The sequence below is a fragment of the Bubalus kerabau genome, chromosome 13 (genome assembly GCF_029407905.1).
Source record: "Bubalus kerabau isolate K-KA32 ecotype Philippines breed swamp buffalo chromosome 13, PCC_UOA_SB_1v2, whole genome shotgun sequence".
In the NCBI taxonomy this organism is placed as follows: domain Eukaryota; kingdom Metazoa; phylum Chordata; class Mammalia; order Artiodactyla; family Bovidae; genus Bubalus; species Bubalus kerabau.
This window is the reverse complement of record NC_073636.1, coordinates 78,763,030-78,779,738: the sequence shown is the minus strand read 5'-3', so window position 1 is coordinate 78,779,738 and position 16,709 is coordinate 78,763,030. Positions and strand designations below refer to the sequence as shown.

Genomic DNA, 16,709 nt, shown 5'->3' with positions numbered 1-16,709 from the left:
AATCCGAGGAATATTTATGGAGTCTACTTGGAGCCAAGCATGGAGGACAGTGGCGTGCCAGGTCTGGTCCTTGCCCCCCAGAGCTTCGTGTGGGAGACAGCCATTAAAACAAGTAACAGCACAATAATTTAATGAGGTGTGAGCTTCCCGGCAAATAGATGTTCAGAACATTTATTCTGATGATGTACGTTCAGTAGAGCTCCCAGGCTTCCACAGGTGTCCAAGTGTTAGTCACTCAGTTGTGTCTGACTCTTTGCAACCCCATGAACCATAACTCACCAGGCTCCTCGTCCACAGGATTCTCCAGGCAAGAATACTGGAGCGGGTTGCCATGCCCTCCTCCAGGGGATCTTCCTGATCAAGGGATGGAACCCAGGTCTCCTGTACTGCAGGTACCTTCTTTAACTGAGCCATCAGCAAAGCCACACATGCCGAAGGATCCTACATAAACCTATTTAACTCAGAAGGGGAAGTACTTTCCAGATGTCCCACAGCCAGAGGCAGAGTGCAGAACCGAGACAGGCCCATGACCTCAGATCTTTGCGTGTGGAACCCACTACTGCGATGTTTTAGGGCTGTTGCTAAGGCACCTGAAGTCTTGTTTCATGGGACAGGATCACTTCTTGCCTCACTGGAGCTCCCAAACGTGTGTCTGTGGTGGAGGACAGTGGGGACAGGGGTGGCAGGGAGGTGGGTTTGAGCTCCAGAGAAGACAGGCCCAGTAAAGCCAGCTGGTGAAGAGTCAGAGCTGAGATCAGAGCCAGATGGAACTCACTCGTGACAGACAAGAAGTTCCCCTTAAAAAGCACAACAGTCTTCTGGAGGCTCCCCAAACCCAGGCTTCAGCAAACTGAGGTTAATAACAACAGGCATTACAGGGTACCAGTTGGATAAATCATGAATTTTATTTATATTTCACTTTAAAAGCCAGAACATAACAAACGTCACTTTCTGGATAGTCATCTTATTAGAAATACATCAAGTGCACTTAATACAATGAAACTCGTCTCTTGGTACCACTGTGAGACCATCAGGTGAGGCTTTGTTAAATTTCCCTCTAAACTTAGGCTGAGATGATCTCAATTCAGGCGGGTCATAGCGAACTTTTTCCAGAAATTACAGTGAAGAAGCTGTAATGACACCCGGGCCCTCCCAAGCGACAGCGTGTTAGAGAAAGTTACTTTGCCCCACAGGACCTGGTCCCTACCGGTTCCTGAGCACGTGCGATCTTAGCGGCAGGGAGGGCGAGGCCCCAGCAGTGGTGTCCGGCCCAGAGTCCAGGGTCACCTGAAACTTCAGCCACTGACCAACAAAAATATCCCTATTCAGACAGGAGGTCTAGCAGGAAAAAAATGAACCTAGATAGGGGGCCTTCTGGTCTACCAGAGGCTCTGCTCCTCCAGATGAGACAGCCCATGGCCTTATTTATTAACATTGGTGAAACAAGGTGAACTTCAAGCTTCTTGAGCTGTTAGCAAAGCAAGTTTCTGGTGGACAGTTTCCATGACCAACTGCTCCCAGGAGGTGTGCTGTGCCTCCTGACCTGCGGGTCTTGTCAGAAAGACAGCAGGTGGGGAGGCTGGACTTCCCCTAACCCCTCCGCCTCAGAAGGCAGGTCTTTGTACACTGATAAACGTGTTGAAACCAGTTTTATAAGGAAGAAGTCTGTAACAGGAAAGCAACCCTCAGGTTAATCTAAGTTGCCAAATAAAAGATGACAGAACTAGTGCCCCCTGGGCCCAGGACTTCTTACTCATCTGAGGGCCCCTCTTTGTGCTTCGAGGACAAGAATGTAAGCAGCTTCCCAGAGAGGCAAACATGACTAAGTCACTGGAAAGTAACTCGTTAGTTTGAAAAAAATCAGAACCCAAAGCTGTGGCCCTCCCACCTCACTTAAGCTGACCCTTCTCCTTAGTTAGGAATAAATGGAGTTTAAGTTTCCTAAGTCAGAAACACTTCTTTTCACTAAAAATATGTGGTTACACCTTACCCTAAGAAGGCACCATGCAGGCATTTAAGGTTGAACCAGTTAATCCTAAGGGTGTGCAGGAATGGGAGGGAAACAGCACTCATCAAAACTTCCAGCATCAGACCATGTTCAGCTCAGAACACTCACTCCAACAGGACCTGTGAAATGCTTCCCATGAGGTAACTCCAGCTTCCGGCAGCTGCTGCCAACGACCAACAAACAGGAACTCGCACAGCACGGGAGCAGCTCCATCACCCACGAGACGCCCTATTGCCAGAGCTCACACACCCCGGGGACAAGGAGAGGAGACGCTTGTCTCACTTGTGCTATTCATGACCCAGAAAAGGTCCTGGCTGGCTTGGAGGACCCGAGAGATCGACACAGGACAGGAGGACAGGAGGTGCGAGCGTGACGCATGGACAGGTGGGGCAGCGGGGCGCCCTTCCGGAGACGGGACAGAGGCTCCGCAAAGCGGCTGAGGAGCAGGACGAGAGCAGACAGGAGACACACAGGTGAGCAGAGCCTCGGGGGAAGGCGGGCCCGTTCCCTGTTCGGAGTGACCCTGCCCTAACACCAGGCCCACTCCCAGGCCTGCTGCACACTCGGGGGCGAGTCACGTTCTCCACACGGAGCCAAGGCTGGGGGGCAGCCCCGGGCGCGCCTGCTCACTGGTCAATGATGGAGCGCTGCAGCACCTGGTTTATCATGTCTTCCTCATCCACGTCGTAATCCTGCGGACAACACAGACGCTTAGCAACTGTGTGCAGCTAAGGGGACTCGCTGTGGGTCGGAGAAGCAGGGCATCTGAGCAGAGCTCTGGAGAAGGGCCAGGGCCCAGCTGCACGGTCTGCGATGCTGGCTGCCTGACCCTGGGCAGCTGCTTGATTTCCATGCCGCAGCTGCCTCACCCTGACCATGAACATGCTCACGGCACCCTCAGACGGGCAGGCACCTGCACAGAGCAGGTTCTCAGAGCTGGAGTGCCCGGGGTGAAAACAGCCTCTCTGATTCAATAAGGCAAAGCTATCATACTTGGGCTTGTCTTGGCAGCTGTATTCATCTTTAACAAAAAGATGCTAATTTTGAAGTCTGAATTTTATACTCTCATTAGGACAAGAGTAAATTGCTCTTTAGGACAACTCAGGAAAGAGTCATGCTTTCCATCTTAGGTCCTGAAACACAGCCATTGAGACTGAATGCTACTCTCAAATCCTAACCTGACACCTATATATGTAAATAAAAGGCTTACCTGAGACAACTAGCTGGATTTGTCACCGTAATGCCAAGACAATAGTGTGCCCTTCAAACCACTCAGCTCCAGGGGAAGGATGTAAACCTGATGACCACGTTTGGCTAGTTTTTTTTTTTTTTTTTTTTTTTTTTTTTTAATTTTTAAATTGAAAAAAAATTTGGCTGCACCGGGTCTTCATTATGGCATTCAGTTGTGGCATGAGGGATCTAGTTCCCTGAACAGGGATCAAACCCAGGCCCTCTGCATTGGGAGCATGGAGTCTTAGCCACTGGACTCCCAGGGAAGTCCCAGTGTGTTTGATTTGACCTGAAGTACTTTAAGAAATAAATATGGGACACTTCACATGAAATTCTGCATTTCCAGCTTCTTGGTATTGGGGCAGGAAGGAACCTGGCAACACAGTGCCCAGCTCCACCCCCATCAGCTGGAGCTGCTGGCAGCATGATGAGTCATATACACTGTCCAGCTTGTAACTCCCTAGGACAATCACGTCCATGACTTGCCTGGACCCACGGGCTTCTGAGCTTAAGGATCCCAAACCAGGTTCTGTAACAGCTAGAAGCCACATACGAAACAAAGTGGATAAAAATTTTGGAAAACATAAAAGGAAGCTCACTCTGTCTCAGTCTCGATGGCTGGCCAGTTCACTTCCTTAAACGCCACAGAGCTGTCATTCCAGGGAGCCCATCACATCAGTGACAACCCCCCCACGGGCCCGCAGTTCTCGGGTGAGGGGAGGGAGGGAGCCGTGTGGTCCGCCGGGTGCAGGTGGGTCGAGGCGGGGGGGCGCGTGGTGGTGGTGGGGTGGTCAGGAATCAGCGCCCAGGCTGCAGACTCACCACGAAGGTGTCGTAGGAGAACTGGTGCCGGCGCTGGAGGTGCTCGATGAAGTTGGCGCTGCGGTAGTTGGGGTCTCCCCAGGGCATCGAGGCGCATATAGGACACACCTTCCGGCACAGAAGCATGGTGTCAGGGATGGTTTAGGTACTCGGTGCCTGAGCAGACACCAGCCCTCTGTGGACTGTGTCCGGCCACCTTTGCTCCAGGACAGCTTTCCTGACTCCCGGCCCACCACCTGGTCACACCCTCAAGGGCACATTCACATCCCGGAAGACATCAGTCTCCTACTGACGAATGGACAGGCAGGGCAGGGTGTGGGTGGTGGGTAAAGGCTTAAGCCATGATACCACCCATTTCTAATCCCCTACTGAGGAGAGAACAGGGTCAGTTTGTCAGACCAGGAGGGGCCCAGATGGAGCCTTCCAACCCAGTGGGCAAAATGATAGTAAAAGCACAAAGAAAACCAAGGAAATGACAGGTGAGCAACGTCCCAAGGAAGTAACACAGTCTTACATGCTATTTTTATAAAGTAAATGTTCAGATGAAGGGGCTGAGGGTGAAAAGCCTTCACCCAAGAGGCTGATTCCGGCTTTGCAGAGTCAGAGGTATTGGAAAGACAAAGAGTACATGGCAAACAGCCAATCAGTGTGGCTAGAGTGGAAAATTCCTGGAGAGAGGCCGAGAGGAGTGGAAAGGGGGAGAGCCAGGCCTAAGTGGGCTGGATTGGCGATAGCACGTCACCATTCACTTTACAAGGAAGATACGGTGACAGAGGGGGCTGACACGAGAAGAATGTGACATGATGGGCAGCTCCTCGAGTGGAAGAGCTGGTGCTGTGGAGCAGGGCATGGTCAGGACCAGAGTCTGAGGGGGAGACTTCCGAAGGGCAGGGCTCAAACACTGACCATTACAGAGTTCTGCAGAAGGAGGGCAGAATGGGGAGGGGCAAGGGCTTTAACGAGACAAAGTAATCAGAGGGATTTCAGGAAGCCAAAGGAAGGGGGAAAAGGAGAGAAAATTAAGCTGTAGTATCAGATACCATACAGGAGTTTAGCAATACCTATCAAGATTATGAATATAGTTAACCTTTGACCAAATTAATCCGTATCTAAGACTAATTTGTTTTTTTTTTGGGTCAGGAAGTAGAATTTACTGATGGCCTTGACTGAGGAAGGGACAAGGCCTTGTCCAGGGGCCATGATTAGGGATGAAGCTGACCCCAGAGCCATCTGGGATGGGCCCACTTTTCAGCCCCCAGGTTTTCAAATTCATCTGCATTCATTTCAGTTGCTCAGTCGTGTCCGACTCTTTGTGACTCCATGAATCGCAGCACGCCAGGCTTCCCTGCATTAAACTTAGCAAATCCCTACTTCTTGGAAGATATGGATCTTCTGGTGGCCAGGGGAACTTGAACTTGGCCTTGAAAAGCCTCAATCACATACTCCTCGTTCAGCAGCTTGGTGCCGATGGACATTATGACTTGGCCAACATGGGCCCTGGCCACTGGGCCCTGGGGCTTTCCAAAGGCACCCTGCATACCTGTCTGGAGCCTAGACTGGGAATAGCATGAGGCCAGACAGGAATGTCTGTGGAAAAAGCCTGTCTCCAAGGTCCCTTAGGGCAACCCATCCAGGCGGCAGGGCGCACACACTACCAGGGAGGGCGCTGTCTATGGTCACTGCACGCCAGGCCTTGAAGAAAGGAGCACAGTTGGCCTAACTGGCGGCAGTTCAAGACTTTACTTCACAGACATAAAAAATACAGGCGAAGGTATGTCAAAATCCATGGCAGTCTTTTCAAACGCACCATGAAAAACTTCAGGACTATAGGAAATAATAATTTAATAAACTATTCCTTATCCCCAATGCCTAGATTTAAGTGTGGCACACTTTCTTCAGCAATAAATGAAGCATTTAAAAATAAGATACAATTCACCCTTAACTCTTTCAGAACAGTCCTAAAAATGTGTTTCCCTTTATAATATTACTTATTATCTCACCCATCAAACAACCATTTTTTAGTAGCAATTAATATCCAGTCCTTAGACTTTTAGATACTGTCAGAAGTAACCCTGACATTTGTCAATAAGGGACCAGTTAAATCATGGTACAGAGACCAGTAATGGAAAACTGGCAGCTCATTAAAAAAGAATCCGATCCACATGTACTGACGTGAAACCAACGTCAGCGACGCCGGTTACAGTGTGCAGAATGCGCTGCCACTGGCATCAAAAGGGGGACAAGAAAGGAAGACATGCACGAATCACACTTCCAGTCAAAAGCTAGAAATGTCCCTGGGTGACACAATTTTGTACTTTCCACCCACAGAGTGAGCACTACCCAGAGGCCAATGGGCAGCCCACAGAGGTGCCTCTGATGCCGTGAAGCCAGATCTGGTTTAAGTGCCAGGATACCGCCAGGTTCCAGTACTGGTTTTGCATTAACCAGCTTCATCCACCTAGCATGGGTACCATTTGTAGGCTTCCAGAAATGCACTCATTTCTATTACTACTATTATCTATTACTATTACTACTAATAATAGTAATAGAAATAAGTGCAGGGAAGATGGTGGCAGGAAATGAATGAAAGTATCTCTGTCATTTGATTTAACATCCGTTTTAGTTTTCATAATTAGCAACATAGGTGAGTTTACCTGGCTAACTTTAAAATGGAAACGGGTAGTGGCGGCAGGTGGCGGTGGCTGTCTGTCTCTGTGTCTAAGCTCACTGGCTCTTTCAATCAGTAGTTAGTTATTAAGAACTGTAACTAAAACATCTTGAGGCAGCAGCTGAAAACTTGGCTTTGGGGTGTAAGATAAATGGGAAAATAGAAATGAAAGTAGAGAGAAAGTTGTATTAAGGCCCATCTGTCAATCATACTAAGAGGATGGGGTGACACTGCTGAGAGGGGCCAAATTCGAACTTTTTAAGGAAACCATATGTCAGCCTTGATATTTAAATTAAATGTCAAAGACTGATCAGCACTTTCCTAATACTTCCATCTAAATTCTCTTTCTCCCCAACTATGAAGAAGCTATTCAAATGGAAAACAGCAAGTTTATGTAGAAACTTGGCAGACAAGATCCAAATTAACATTACCAACAATGGGAGCGACAGGCGTCACTTGACTCCCCTGATGTGCACGCAGAGGACAGAGCATTCGCGTAGGTAACCATGAAGAAACAGACAAACCCAAATTGAAGGACAAGCTACAAAACAAGTGGCCCACCCTCTTCAGAAAACGTCAAGGTCATGAAAGAAAGAAAAACTGAGGACTAAAGGGACTTAACATTCAAATATAACACAGATCCAGGATCTGCAGGCTGGAGAAAACTGCCTGGAAGGACATTTCAACTGTTAAAATTTAAACGTGAATTGCAGGTATTAGCTTGTATCAATGTCACAATTCCTGAGTGTGAAAATTAAAACACACAAAAAATGTGGTTTTCTAAGAAGATATACTTCTTCCTAGGAGGTATGTGCTGCAGTATTTAGGGGCAAAGGATCAGGGTATCTGTAACCTACTCTCAAATGGCTAGCACAAAATATGTATACAGAGTACGGTTAAGCGAATATGGTAAAATCTTAATCTGTGAGTCCAGGGGAAGGGTACATTAGAGTTCATTAACTAATCCTCTAACTTTTTGTAAAGTCTGACTTTTCCCCTGTAAGAATTTAAACAACAAAACCCACAAAACAAAAAAACTCAGTTTCTCTTACCACAGATTTGGTGTCCGTGCTATGGGATAACTTGCAGTGTTCCACAAGTCCTTCTTGATCAAAATTCTTCTCCGGACAGTAAGGACAAGGGAAAGTATACCGGTTTGGGACGCTTCTGGAAGATGAAGGCAGGAAAAAAGAAGAAACTCCTCTGTGAGCACCTTTCCACATCATTTCAACCACTGTCCCCTCCCCAGAGGAGCAAAGTTCACTCAATGCATTAGGACAGGGATTCTGGTGATCACGTCTGAGTCAGGTCAAATGTTTTGAAAGTAACAGTCTAGCCCGCATTTGAAGTGAACATGCGAGTCTTCCATAACCACCCCAAAACAAAAACTTACACCAGCTTTAGCCAGCCTAATAAATACACCTTTGCTTTCCAAAACTCATGAAGACAGACATCCACCGAAGAGTCATAGAACCATTTACCTTGGCTGATGAGATGCGTCCTTGGTGGTGGCCTTCACACCTTCCATGATGTAATTCTGGTATTTGGAACAGGTAGCCACATGTGCCCGGATCTTGGACAGGAAGAACTTAGGTGGGAAGGATCAGAGCCCACAAGTTAGCTGGGATCTTGTACCCAATCCAACACAGTGCCAAAGCAAAGGCAAGATGTAAACTAGACCTACACCGCCTTGGGGAGGCAAAGAACCTCACGAGACTCCTGGCTCCACTGAAGGGCCTGAAACTCTGACTTTTTTTTGCAGGGTTTCTATTAGTATCAAGGCTGATGTTTTACTTGAGCAAACCAGGATATCTGCTTCCACTCTAAAATCACTCTTGGAGAGGTTTGTTTTATTCATGATATGCTCTCTGCCCACAGAGACACTCCAAACCCAGTGAAGTGTCTGAAGTTTTCTACCCCAGCACTTAAAACTAGTGTACTTTCAGCATGCCAAGAACCATATTCCATTATAAGTGCAGCAAAGTGATGATTTACATAAAAGGGATAAAGGCCAGTAATCCTAGTTAAATGATAATATTCTGTCACCAGATTGTGATAAATGAACTTCTTACCAAAAAAATAAAAAACACACCAGATTCTGAATTCTACTTCATTAATAAAATCTAGTCTTTGCAAGACAGAAAGACAAAATTGTACTTCAATATCTTGAGTTTCTAAATCAAAAGAAACTGGAAGGAAAAATGTGTTTCAGTGCTTGTGCTCTTGCTTACCATGATGCTTCTGTCTTATCTCCAGCTAAAGAACTTGACTTCAAGCTGCCAAAGAGCTCCCAGTTAAAGGGGATGGGAACTAGCTCTATTCAGAACTACAGCCACTGTGTACCCGTAGTGCCAAATCACTCTGAAAGGAGGAAATGGTAAAGGAACACCCAGTCCATGGCTGCTCACACTAAGGTGTTAAAGTAAAGAAACTGGCACGCAAGGGTGTCCGACAAGTCATGGAGTGAAAAAAATTTTTCAAAAGTGAAAAGAAGTTGTAGAAATATATATTATAGTAGGATCCTATTTTGTAAAAATCCTACATCTATGTTTGTATAAAACCCACACCTGTGTTTCTCAGAGAGCAGGGAAATGTTTTGCAGCCTTCTAAATGGAAGTATTTTTAAAAAGGTAATCTCTGGAGTGGGGAACAAGCCTACATTAATTTATATTTTTGTGCTGTCTGGAATTATGAAATCACAATTATTTAAAACCCAGTAATTCTGTATATATCTCTTTTGAAAATAAAACAATAGTATTTCTCCTGTGCAGTTATAATTATTTTAAAATAAATATTCTTGACTCTAATATGGTCATACAAAAAAAGAACACGGATGCATTTCAAACACTGGACACACTATCATCAAATGTCTTCATACTGACCTTTGTACTAGAATCCCTCCTTGCCAAATGCCAAAAGCTGAACAAGTTTTACATCTGTAGTGAAATACATCACAAAATTTCCCCTCAGACTCACTGCAGCAGGTAGTTTTGAGGCACTGACTACATTTTATACTTTAAAAAATGGAGAAATATCACTCTGTCTTATTCTAATTAAATTTGTGTATGCTGCTTTGGGAAAAATGGGTCTTTTACAGAAAAAAACTGGGATAACCGATTTCTATGGTTTTCAAAGCTAAGCTATGTAATATGCTAAACCAATTATTTAAAAGAAAAAAACCAAACCACACAACCAATCAGGTTACCAAAATGCAACAGCACGGCCATGGCCACAGCCAGCCAGCATGCACACGTGCTGCTACTCACGCAGCTACGCTCTAAGTTCAGAAACAAGGCGGCAAGCTCTGTGTTTTACCCATCTTACAGACGCCGACTGCTCCGCCCCACTCCCACATACATTTTTACGGCAGCCGTGGCAGGAAGTCTCTGTGCTCTCAATCTGCCGCTCGAGCTCCACGGCTCGGACGCCAGGCGCCAGAGCGCTGCGACACACGCCACAGACAGGCTTCTTCGGCTTCAGGCATTCCTGCAGGCATGCAGAGCAAAAGCTAGAACAAGACATACAGAGAACCTGCGTCATGCATCGTGGAGACAAGACAACAAAAATGGATAAACTTTTCAAAATGACATCAGTGGATAATGAATTAAAAATTGCTCGATCCCTGCTCATGATTCAGTTCTTCTGGGCAAGAAAAATGGTGGCGGTAGGGTAGGGGAAGGAGGGCAGTGTTCCTTGCAAAGAACACACAGGTCCAACGACAGAAATAAACGTGAACTACCATGACACGTGGCAGAAGGTGCGATGGCACAGCCTTCAGTCCTTAGCCCTGGCCACTGAGGGATTTTGCTGGGGTTTCCCGAACTTCAGTTTCTCTTCTGTGAAGTGGAGGCTGCAGTACCTACCTCTAGAATTTAGGGAGGATGGATTACATATAGTGGACTCTTAGGACAGTGTCTAGCACGTATGAAATGCACCATAAGCAGGAGCAGCCATCAACAGAGGTGAATGCAAAGCATTATGGAAACACAAAGTCAAGAGCAGCCAGCTGTAACCTGAGAGAGACAGCAGTGGTTAGACTTCAGACAGCATACACAAGAGCGCCTCAGAAGAGTTCAGTGGCAGAGGAGGGGAAGAATATTCCAGGGCCCTAGGCTTCCATTTCCTTACATGCACTGTGCATGTTTACCACTCTGCCTCATAAGCCTCAGGTACTTAAAGCAAGGTATCAACCAAACCAAAATCAAGTTTTAGAAAAATAATTCTGGGATTAGCATGGACAAGAGAGTCGTCAGTTTTAATTTTTTTTTTTTTTTCAGATGAGCAAAGAAACCAAATAGATGGCCGAAGGCAAGAGATCATGAAGGCCTGACTGAGGCAATAAAGAATTCAGGAAATGATGTGGGGATGGATTCAGGAGGACTTGGCAATTTACTAAATTTGGAAAAGAAAAGTTAAAGATGACCAACTTTCTGTATATCTGAAGCCTAGACAGGTGGTAATGCTGAGATAAGGTACAGAGAAAGAAGGAATAATGAGGCATGCAAGTACCCCAGCTGCACTTGCAACCTCAGAGATCTAAGGCAAGATAGCAAAATCTGCCAGGAAGAACTCTGGATATGTAATCAAAGGTAATCTGCACGTTTCTTTTGTTTTTTTTTTTACTGTCTCTAACATTTTTCTCCCTTTTGTCATTCAGCTAGGCGTCAATGCTGCTTTTCTTAGCTGTGACTCAGAGATCAATGTTCACAAGCCACTCTGCGCCTGTCATGCCTAACAAACAAGCCCGCTTTTAAACGGCCCCTGTATCTTGGACGGGCGTCCCTGGTGGCTCAGTGTTAAGAATCTGCCTGCCAATCCAGGAGACACAGGTTCGATCCCTGGATTGGGAAGATCACCTAGAGAAGGAAATGGCAACTCACTCCAGTATTCTTTTTTTTTTTTCCTCCCTCCCTCCCTCACTCCAGTATTCTTGCCTGGGAAACCCCATGGACAGAGGAGCCTGGCAGGCTACAGTCTATAGGGTCGCAGAGTCGCACATGACTTCGAGAGTAAACAATGTTGGTCTGGCTTTCAGTTTCCATTTCCTACTGATGGGCCTTTTTCAGTCTTTTGGATGCCCCACCCTTCCTGTTATAATTCTCCCTAGACAAGTCGTCCTGGGCACCCAGCCACCTGCCAGTCTCCAGCTGTACTCCACTAACCTGGAGAGGGATGTAAAATTCAGGGCTTGAAACAAAGTTTTATAAGAACTCAACGCCCCGTGCGGCTAGAGCTGCAGTGATGCTGTTTTCAAGCACAAAAGCTAGCAAAAATCAACCAACCAGGCAGAGCAAAACGCACTCCGTGGGAGTTAAGAGAGATGTGGGGGCCCTCACAGAGATCCCGCCAGCTGTTTTCAATCAGCATCGAACTGATGAACACGTGGAGCTAGTATGGCGAGTATAGACAAGAGTCAAGGTTTGAGTATCAGTACTGCCCCTTGACCTCTGACCTTGGAAAGGTCCACCTGGCTCAAGGAAACCTCAAATTTTGCTGCTCTTTAGTTGGTAAACTGTGCTGGGTCAAGCCTCTTTCCACTCAAGTAATCCAAAATTAGGTAAACCTAATGAGAGCTGATTCACAGAAAAGAGGATTCAACTTGAAAGCCACCTAGGGGCCGCTTCAACTCTCATAGACTGTGCTTTCACCAGTTTCTCAGCTTATGTGGCCTTCACCTGATCACTCCCCACCCCCCACGCACACAGGCTTTATCTCTGTGATACCTTCCCAGTGGACAATGAGTTTGACTGACAAGAGTCTGAACGCTGCTAGTACTTATTTATCATCAATTCAGTGGACTGTGAACTCTGAAGGCAGAATCACCTTGTTTCTTAGGATGTTCCCTAATCTGGCACATAGTGTGTATACAAATATTTTTAGCTAGTTGAATATATGGAGAAGGCAATGGCACCCCACTCCAGTACTCCTGCCTGGAAAATCCCATGGACGGAGGAGCCTGGTGGGCTGCAGTCCATGGGGTCGCTGAGGGTCAGACACACTGACTGACTTCACTTTCACTTTTCACTTGCATGCACTGGAGAAGGAAATGGCAACCTACTCCAGTGTTCTTGCCTGGAGAATCCCAAGGATGGGGGAGGATGGTGGGCTGCCGTCTCTGGGGTCGCACAGAGTCGGACACGACTGAAGCAACTTAGCAGCAGTTGAATATAAGATTGGAAGACAGTTGCTCAAAACACTACACTGGGCACTTGGGACAGAAAGAGGTACAAAACAGTGCCCTCATGAGCCCTAAGTTTTACTCTCTGAAAGGCAGGAGGAGTCCCCCGGAGAGAAGCAGGGAGGTAACTGAAATGGGTGAGTGACAAGGGAGGTTGTCACTAGAAGTGGGCCTTGAAGTCTGGAAAGGCTTTGGGGTGGTGACGGGAGAGGGGCTGAAGGGGCAAGATGACTTCCAGGCTAATCGAACTGCAAGCAGAAACAGCCTGAAGCTGGAAAGAGCGTGGCGTACAAACAAAAAGGCGGCCGGGTGGCTGGGGAGCCCTTGCCAGGCGCCCGCGGTTCTCTGGGCAGACAGACACCCGGTCCATCGCGGGAGAGCAGACCACGGTGAGCCGGCCCTGAGGGAGCCTCGGCGTCCTCACCTGCAAAATGGCTGCCACGTCTCTGCCCCCACAGGACTGCTTCAGGAACAAGACCGCCCAGCAGGTCCTTGTGTGCCTCCTGACCAACGGAGGGGTCCTAACACCAACCCCAAGCGGTGCCCGCGGTGATAAGCGCTGGGGGAGGCCACAGAGCAAAATCAAGCCCCAGCAGCAGGAGGCGGGCAGCCACACTTGGTCCACTTCTTTCCACTCAGCCGTTTTGCGGGTCTGATGGAGCAAGGCTTCCGTTCAAATGTGGCCGGCCTCAAAGCCCACCCCAGAGCCTGTCACTGCACATTCTCACACAAGCTCCTTTCGTCCTCACAAGCAGCCTGTTAGCAGCATGGAGGCTCTGAATTTCAAACACAGCGCAACACGGCCCGTACGCCTGTGGGAATGCGGACCACCGCCACCTGCCAGCTCCCGACCCCTTCCCGTGAAGGGCAGACGGGTCAGGGCTCCTTCAGGACCCCCCTTTCGTCCTTTTGGTCCAGTTGAGCGTTTCCCCAACTTCAGAGCACACTGGAACTGCCGGGCAGAGCGGGACACAGGACACGGCCTAGCTGAGGGGCCACGGGCAGCCCACTCACGGGGACCCGCGGGCCTCGGGCCCCACGCCCCCAGCCGGCGGCCACTCCGCCATGGAGCGTCGGAGGGGGCCCGGGACGCAGCGGACTCAACGGAAGAGCCGGACGCTGGGGAGGAAGCGGGGCGGAAGAGAAGAGCGCCCCGCCGACGTCCACGGGCCCCCGGGAGCCCCGCGGGGACGCGCCTCGAGGCCAGGCCTCCCGCTCCCGCCCGGAGACCCTTCCTGCTGGGGCCTCACTCCCTCAGCTCCATTTTCCTCCCAGTCAGGAGAACCCCCTGCCTACCACCACCCCGATCGGGCCCCAACCCGCCACTTACACGTGTCCGCAGGGCACCTGCACCGGCTTCTCGTACACCTCCAGGCACACGGGACACGTGAAGCGGCCCAGGGGGTCGGCCTCCGGCGCGGGTCCTGCCAGCTGCGCACCACCCTCACGGGCCGGGGCCTGCGCCTGCGCCTGCGCCGCCATCTTGCCGCCGCGGAGCGCAGCGCCTCAGCGGCCGGGGAGGAGGCCGAGGGGCGGAGCGAGAGCGGTGAGGGGCGCTCGGGGCGTGGCTTATGGAACGTGTGTCGGGTTGGGGGCGGGGCCAGCGGGCGGGCCACGCCTCCCGGCCCCTCGGACGCTAGGGAAAAGTGCAGATCCGGATTCAGAGACTGGTATGAGTGGAGGAGGGTTTGTGCTTCAGCCACTTTTGCCCAAAATTTAAATGGTTGTTACTATTACTTCGGAGAAGGCAATGGCAACCCACTCCAGTACTCTTGCCTGGAAAATCCCATGACTATTCCTTAATCTTTCTCTTCAGTCGACTTTCAGCAAACAAATTTTACAGAGATTTGATGTCACTCCCAAGCTACAAATAGAAAATCAACACCACGTATTTCCACAAGGCACGGGGAACAAACACAATAGAAACAGTATAGTCTTACGAATTCGTGCCGGATACTGTTGATGCAGGAAAGAGAGATTGAGCATGATTACAGAGGTGTTAAAGACAGGCTATCACCACATTGAGACTTCCTAGGGAAAGCAGAAGTAGTAAAATTATTTAGTATTGTCTTCACGTGCCTCCTGGCCATGGGGTCCAACTCCAGCTCCGTAGAAGATGGGGAACCTGGGGTTTGAAGAGATAGACTAAACCTCAAGCTTGAAACAAGCAGGCCTAGAACCCAGACGTTTTGAATCTCATCTTCCTTTACTTCCCACTGTACCCAGTTGGCTCTCATATACAGCCCGTTATAACAGAAGCTACTTTTTTTTTTTTTTTTTAAAGACCGGCTTTACTAACAGGTCTATGCGGTTTTCTTAACCAGGAAAAGTCAATGATCAATTAAACTCTACCCTGTAAGGCCACAGAGGCCTCACAGTAAGGAGTCTGCACAAGACAAATAAATCAGTTTGCTAAACCAGGTTAACTGAATGCAAATTTGCGCCTCATCTGGCCCATCCCCAGTCCTCTGGATTGATTCTGCTTGACCTGCTGGCAGCAGGCGGATTATTTTTAACTAGCCATGTGGGCCATCTTTTCACTAACCAGTAACTTGGTGTGTAGGCAGCAGCCCAATAGAGCCCATGCTTCCATTTCACCATTTCTTTTTCTTGTTCCGATGTCAGGCACTGTGCATCTGACATCTCCCCAGCCCAAAAGTGCTCTGTCTCCCCTTCAGGAATGGGGGTGCTTCTGTGGGGGCAGAGATGTGTTGTAGGTATTTATAAGCTTTTGTTTCGGCCTTGTAACTGCCGCCAGACCCTGTGCTGTGAGCAGGGAGGGTGGTGAGGGCAGGGGAGTCCCAGACTTGGGCTTCAAATCCACTGAGCGCCTCCAGTTTGAGCTCTTGAAATGAACTTTCCACGAACTCATACATACCTTACCTGCCTCTTGAGAAACCTGTAGAGTTAGAGCTGGGTATGGAACAATGGACTGGTTCAAAGCTGGGAAAGGAGCACGTCCAGGCTGTATATTGTTACTCTGCTTATTTAACATATGCAGAGTACATCATGTGAAATGCTGGGCTGGATGAAGCACAAGCTAGAATCAATATTGCCAGGAGAAATAGCAATAACCTCAGATATGCAGATGACACCACCCTAATGGCAGAAAGCAAAGAGGAACTAAAGAATCTCCTGATGAAGGTGAAAGAGGAGAGTGAAAAAGCTAGCTTAAAACTCCACATTCAAAAAATGAAGATCGTGGCATCTGGTCCCATCACTTCATGGCAAAAAGGGGAAAAATGGAAACAGTGACAGACCTTATTTTCCTGGGCTCCAAGATCACTGAGGACAGTGACTGCAGCCATGAACTTAAAAGATGCTTACTCCTTGGAGGAAAAGCTATTACAAAACTAGACAGAGTATTAAAAAGCAGAGACATTATTTTGCTGACAAAGGTCTGTATAGTAAAAGCTATGGTTTTTCCAGTAGTCATGTATGGATGTGAGAGTTGGACCATAAAGAAGGCTGAGTGGCCAAAGTATTGATGCTTTCAAACTGTGGTGCTGGAGAAGACTCTTGAGAGTTCCTTGGACAGCAAGGAGATCAAACCAGTCAATCCTGAAGGAAATCGACCCTGAATATTCAGTGGAAGGACTGATGCTGAAGCTGAAGCTCCAATACTTTGGCCACCTGATGTGAAGAGCTGACTCATTGGAAAAGCCTCTGATGCTGGGAAAGGTTGAAGACAGGAGGAGAAGGGGGCGACCGGGGATGAGATGGTTGGATGGCATCACCGACTCAATGGACATGAATTTGATCAAGCTCCGGGAGGTAGCGAAGTACAGGGAAGCCTGGTGTGT

The 16,709-nt window shown here is 48.4% G+C and overlaps 1 protein-coding gene and 1 non-coding gene across 2 annotated transcripts; both read right to left on the bottom strand.

Moving 5' to 3' along the window:
- Positions 1 to 886: 886 nt before the first annotated feature.
- RNF114 (ring finger protein 114) lies at positions 887 to 15,837 on the bottom strand. The gene is made up of 6 exons (XM_055545290.1): positions 14,237 to 15,837; positions 10,086 to 10,236; positions 8,210 to 8,316; positions 7,781 to 7,895; positions 4,061 to 4,168; positions 887 to 2,700 (listed from the first exon to the last, which is right to left on the bottom strand). Exons 1-6 carry the CDS (start codon positions 14,386 to 14,388, stop codon positions 2,635 to 2,637), a joined length of 699 nt encoding a protein of 232 aa, XP_055401265.1. The 5' UTR covers positions 14,389 to 15,837; the 3' UTR covers positions 887 to 2,634.
- On the bottom strand, positions 5,659 to 5,790 carry LOC129626344 (small nucleolar RNA SNORA70). The gene has a single exon (XR_008701942.1). It is a non-coding gene; the product is annotated as a small nucleolar RNA SNORA70 (small nucleolar RNA).
- Positions 15,838 to 16,709: the final 872 nt, after the last annotated feature.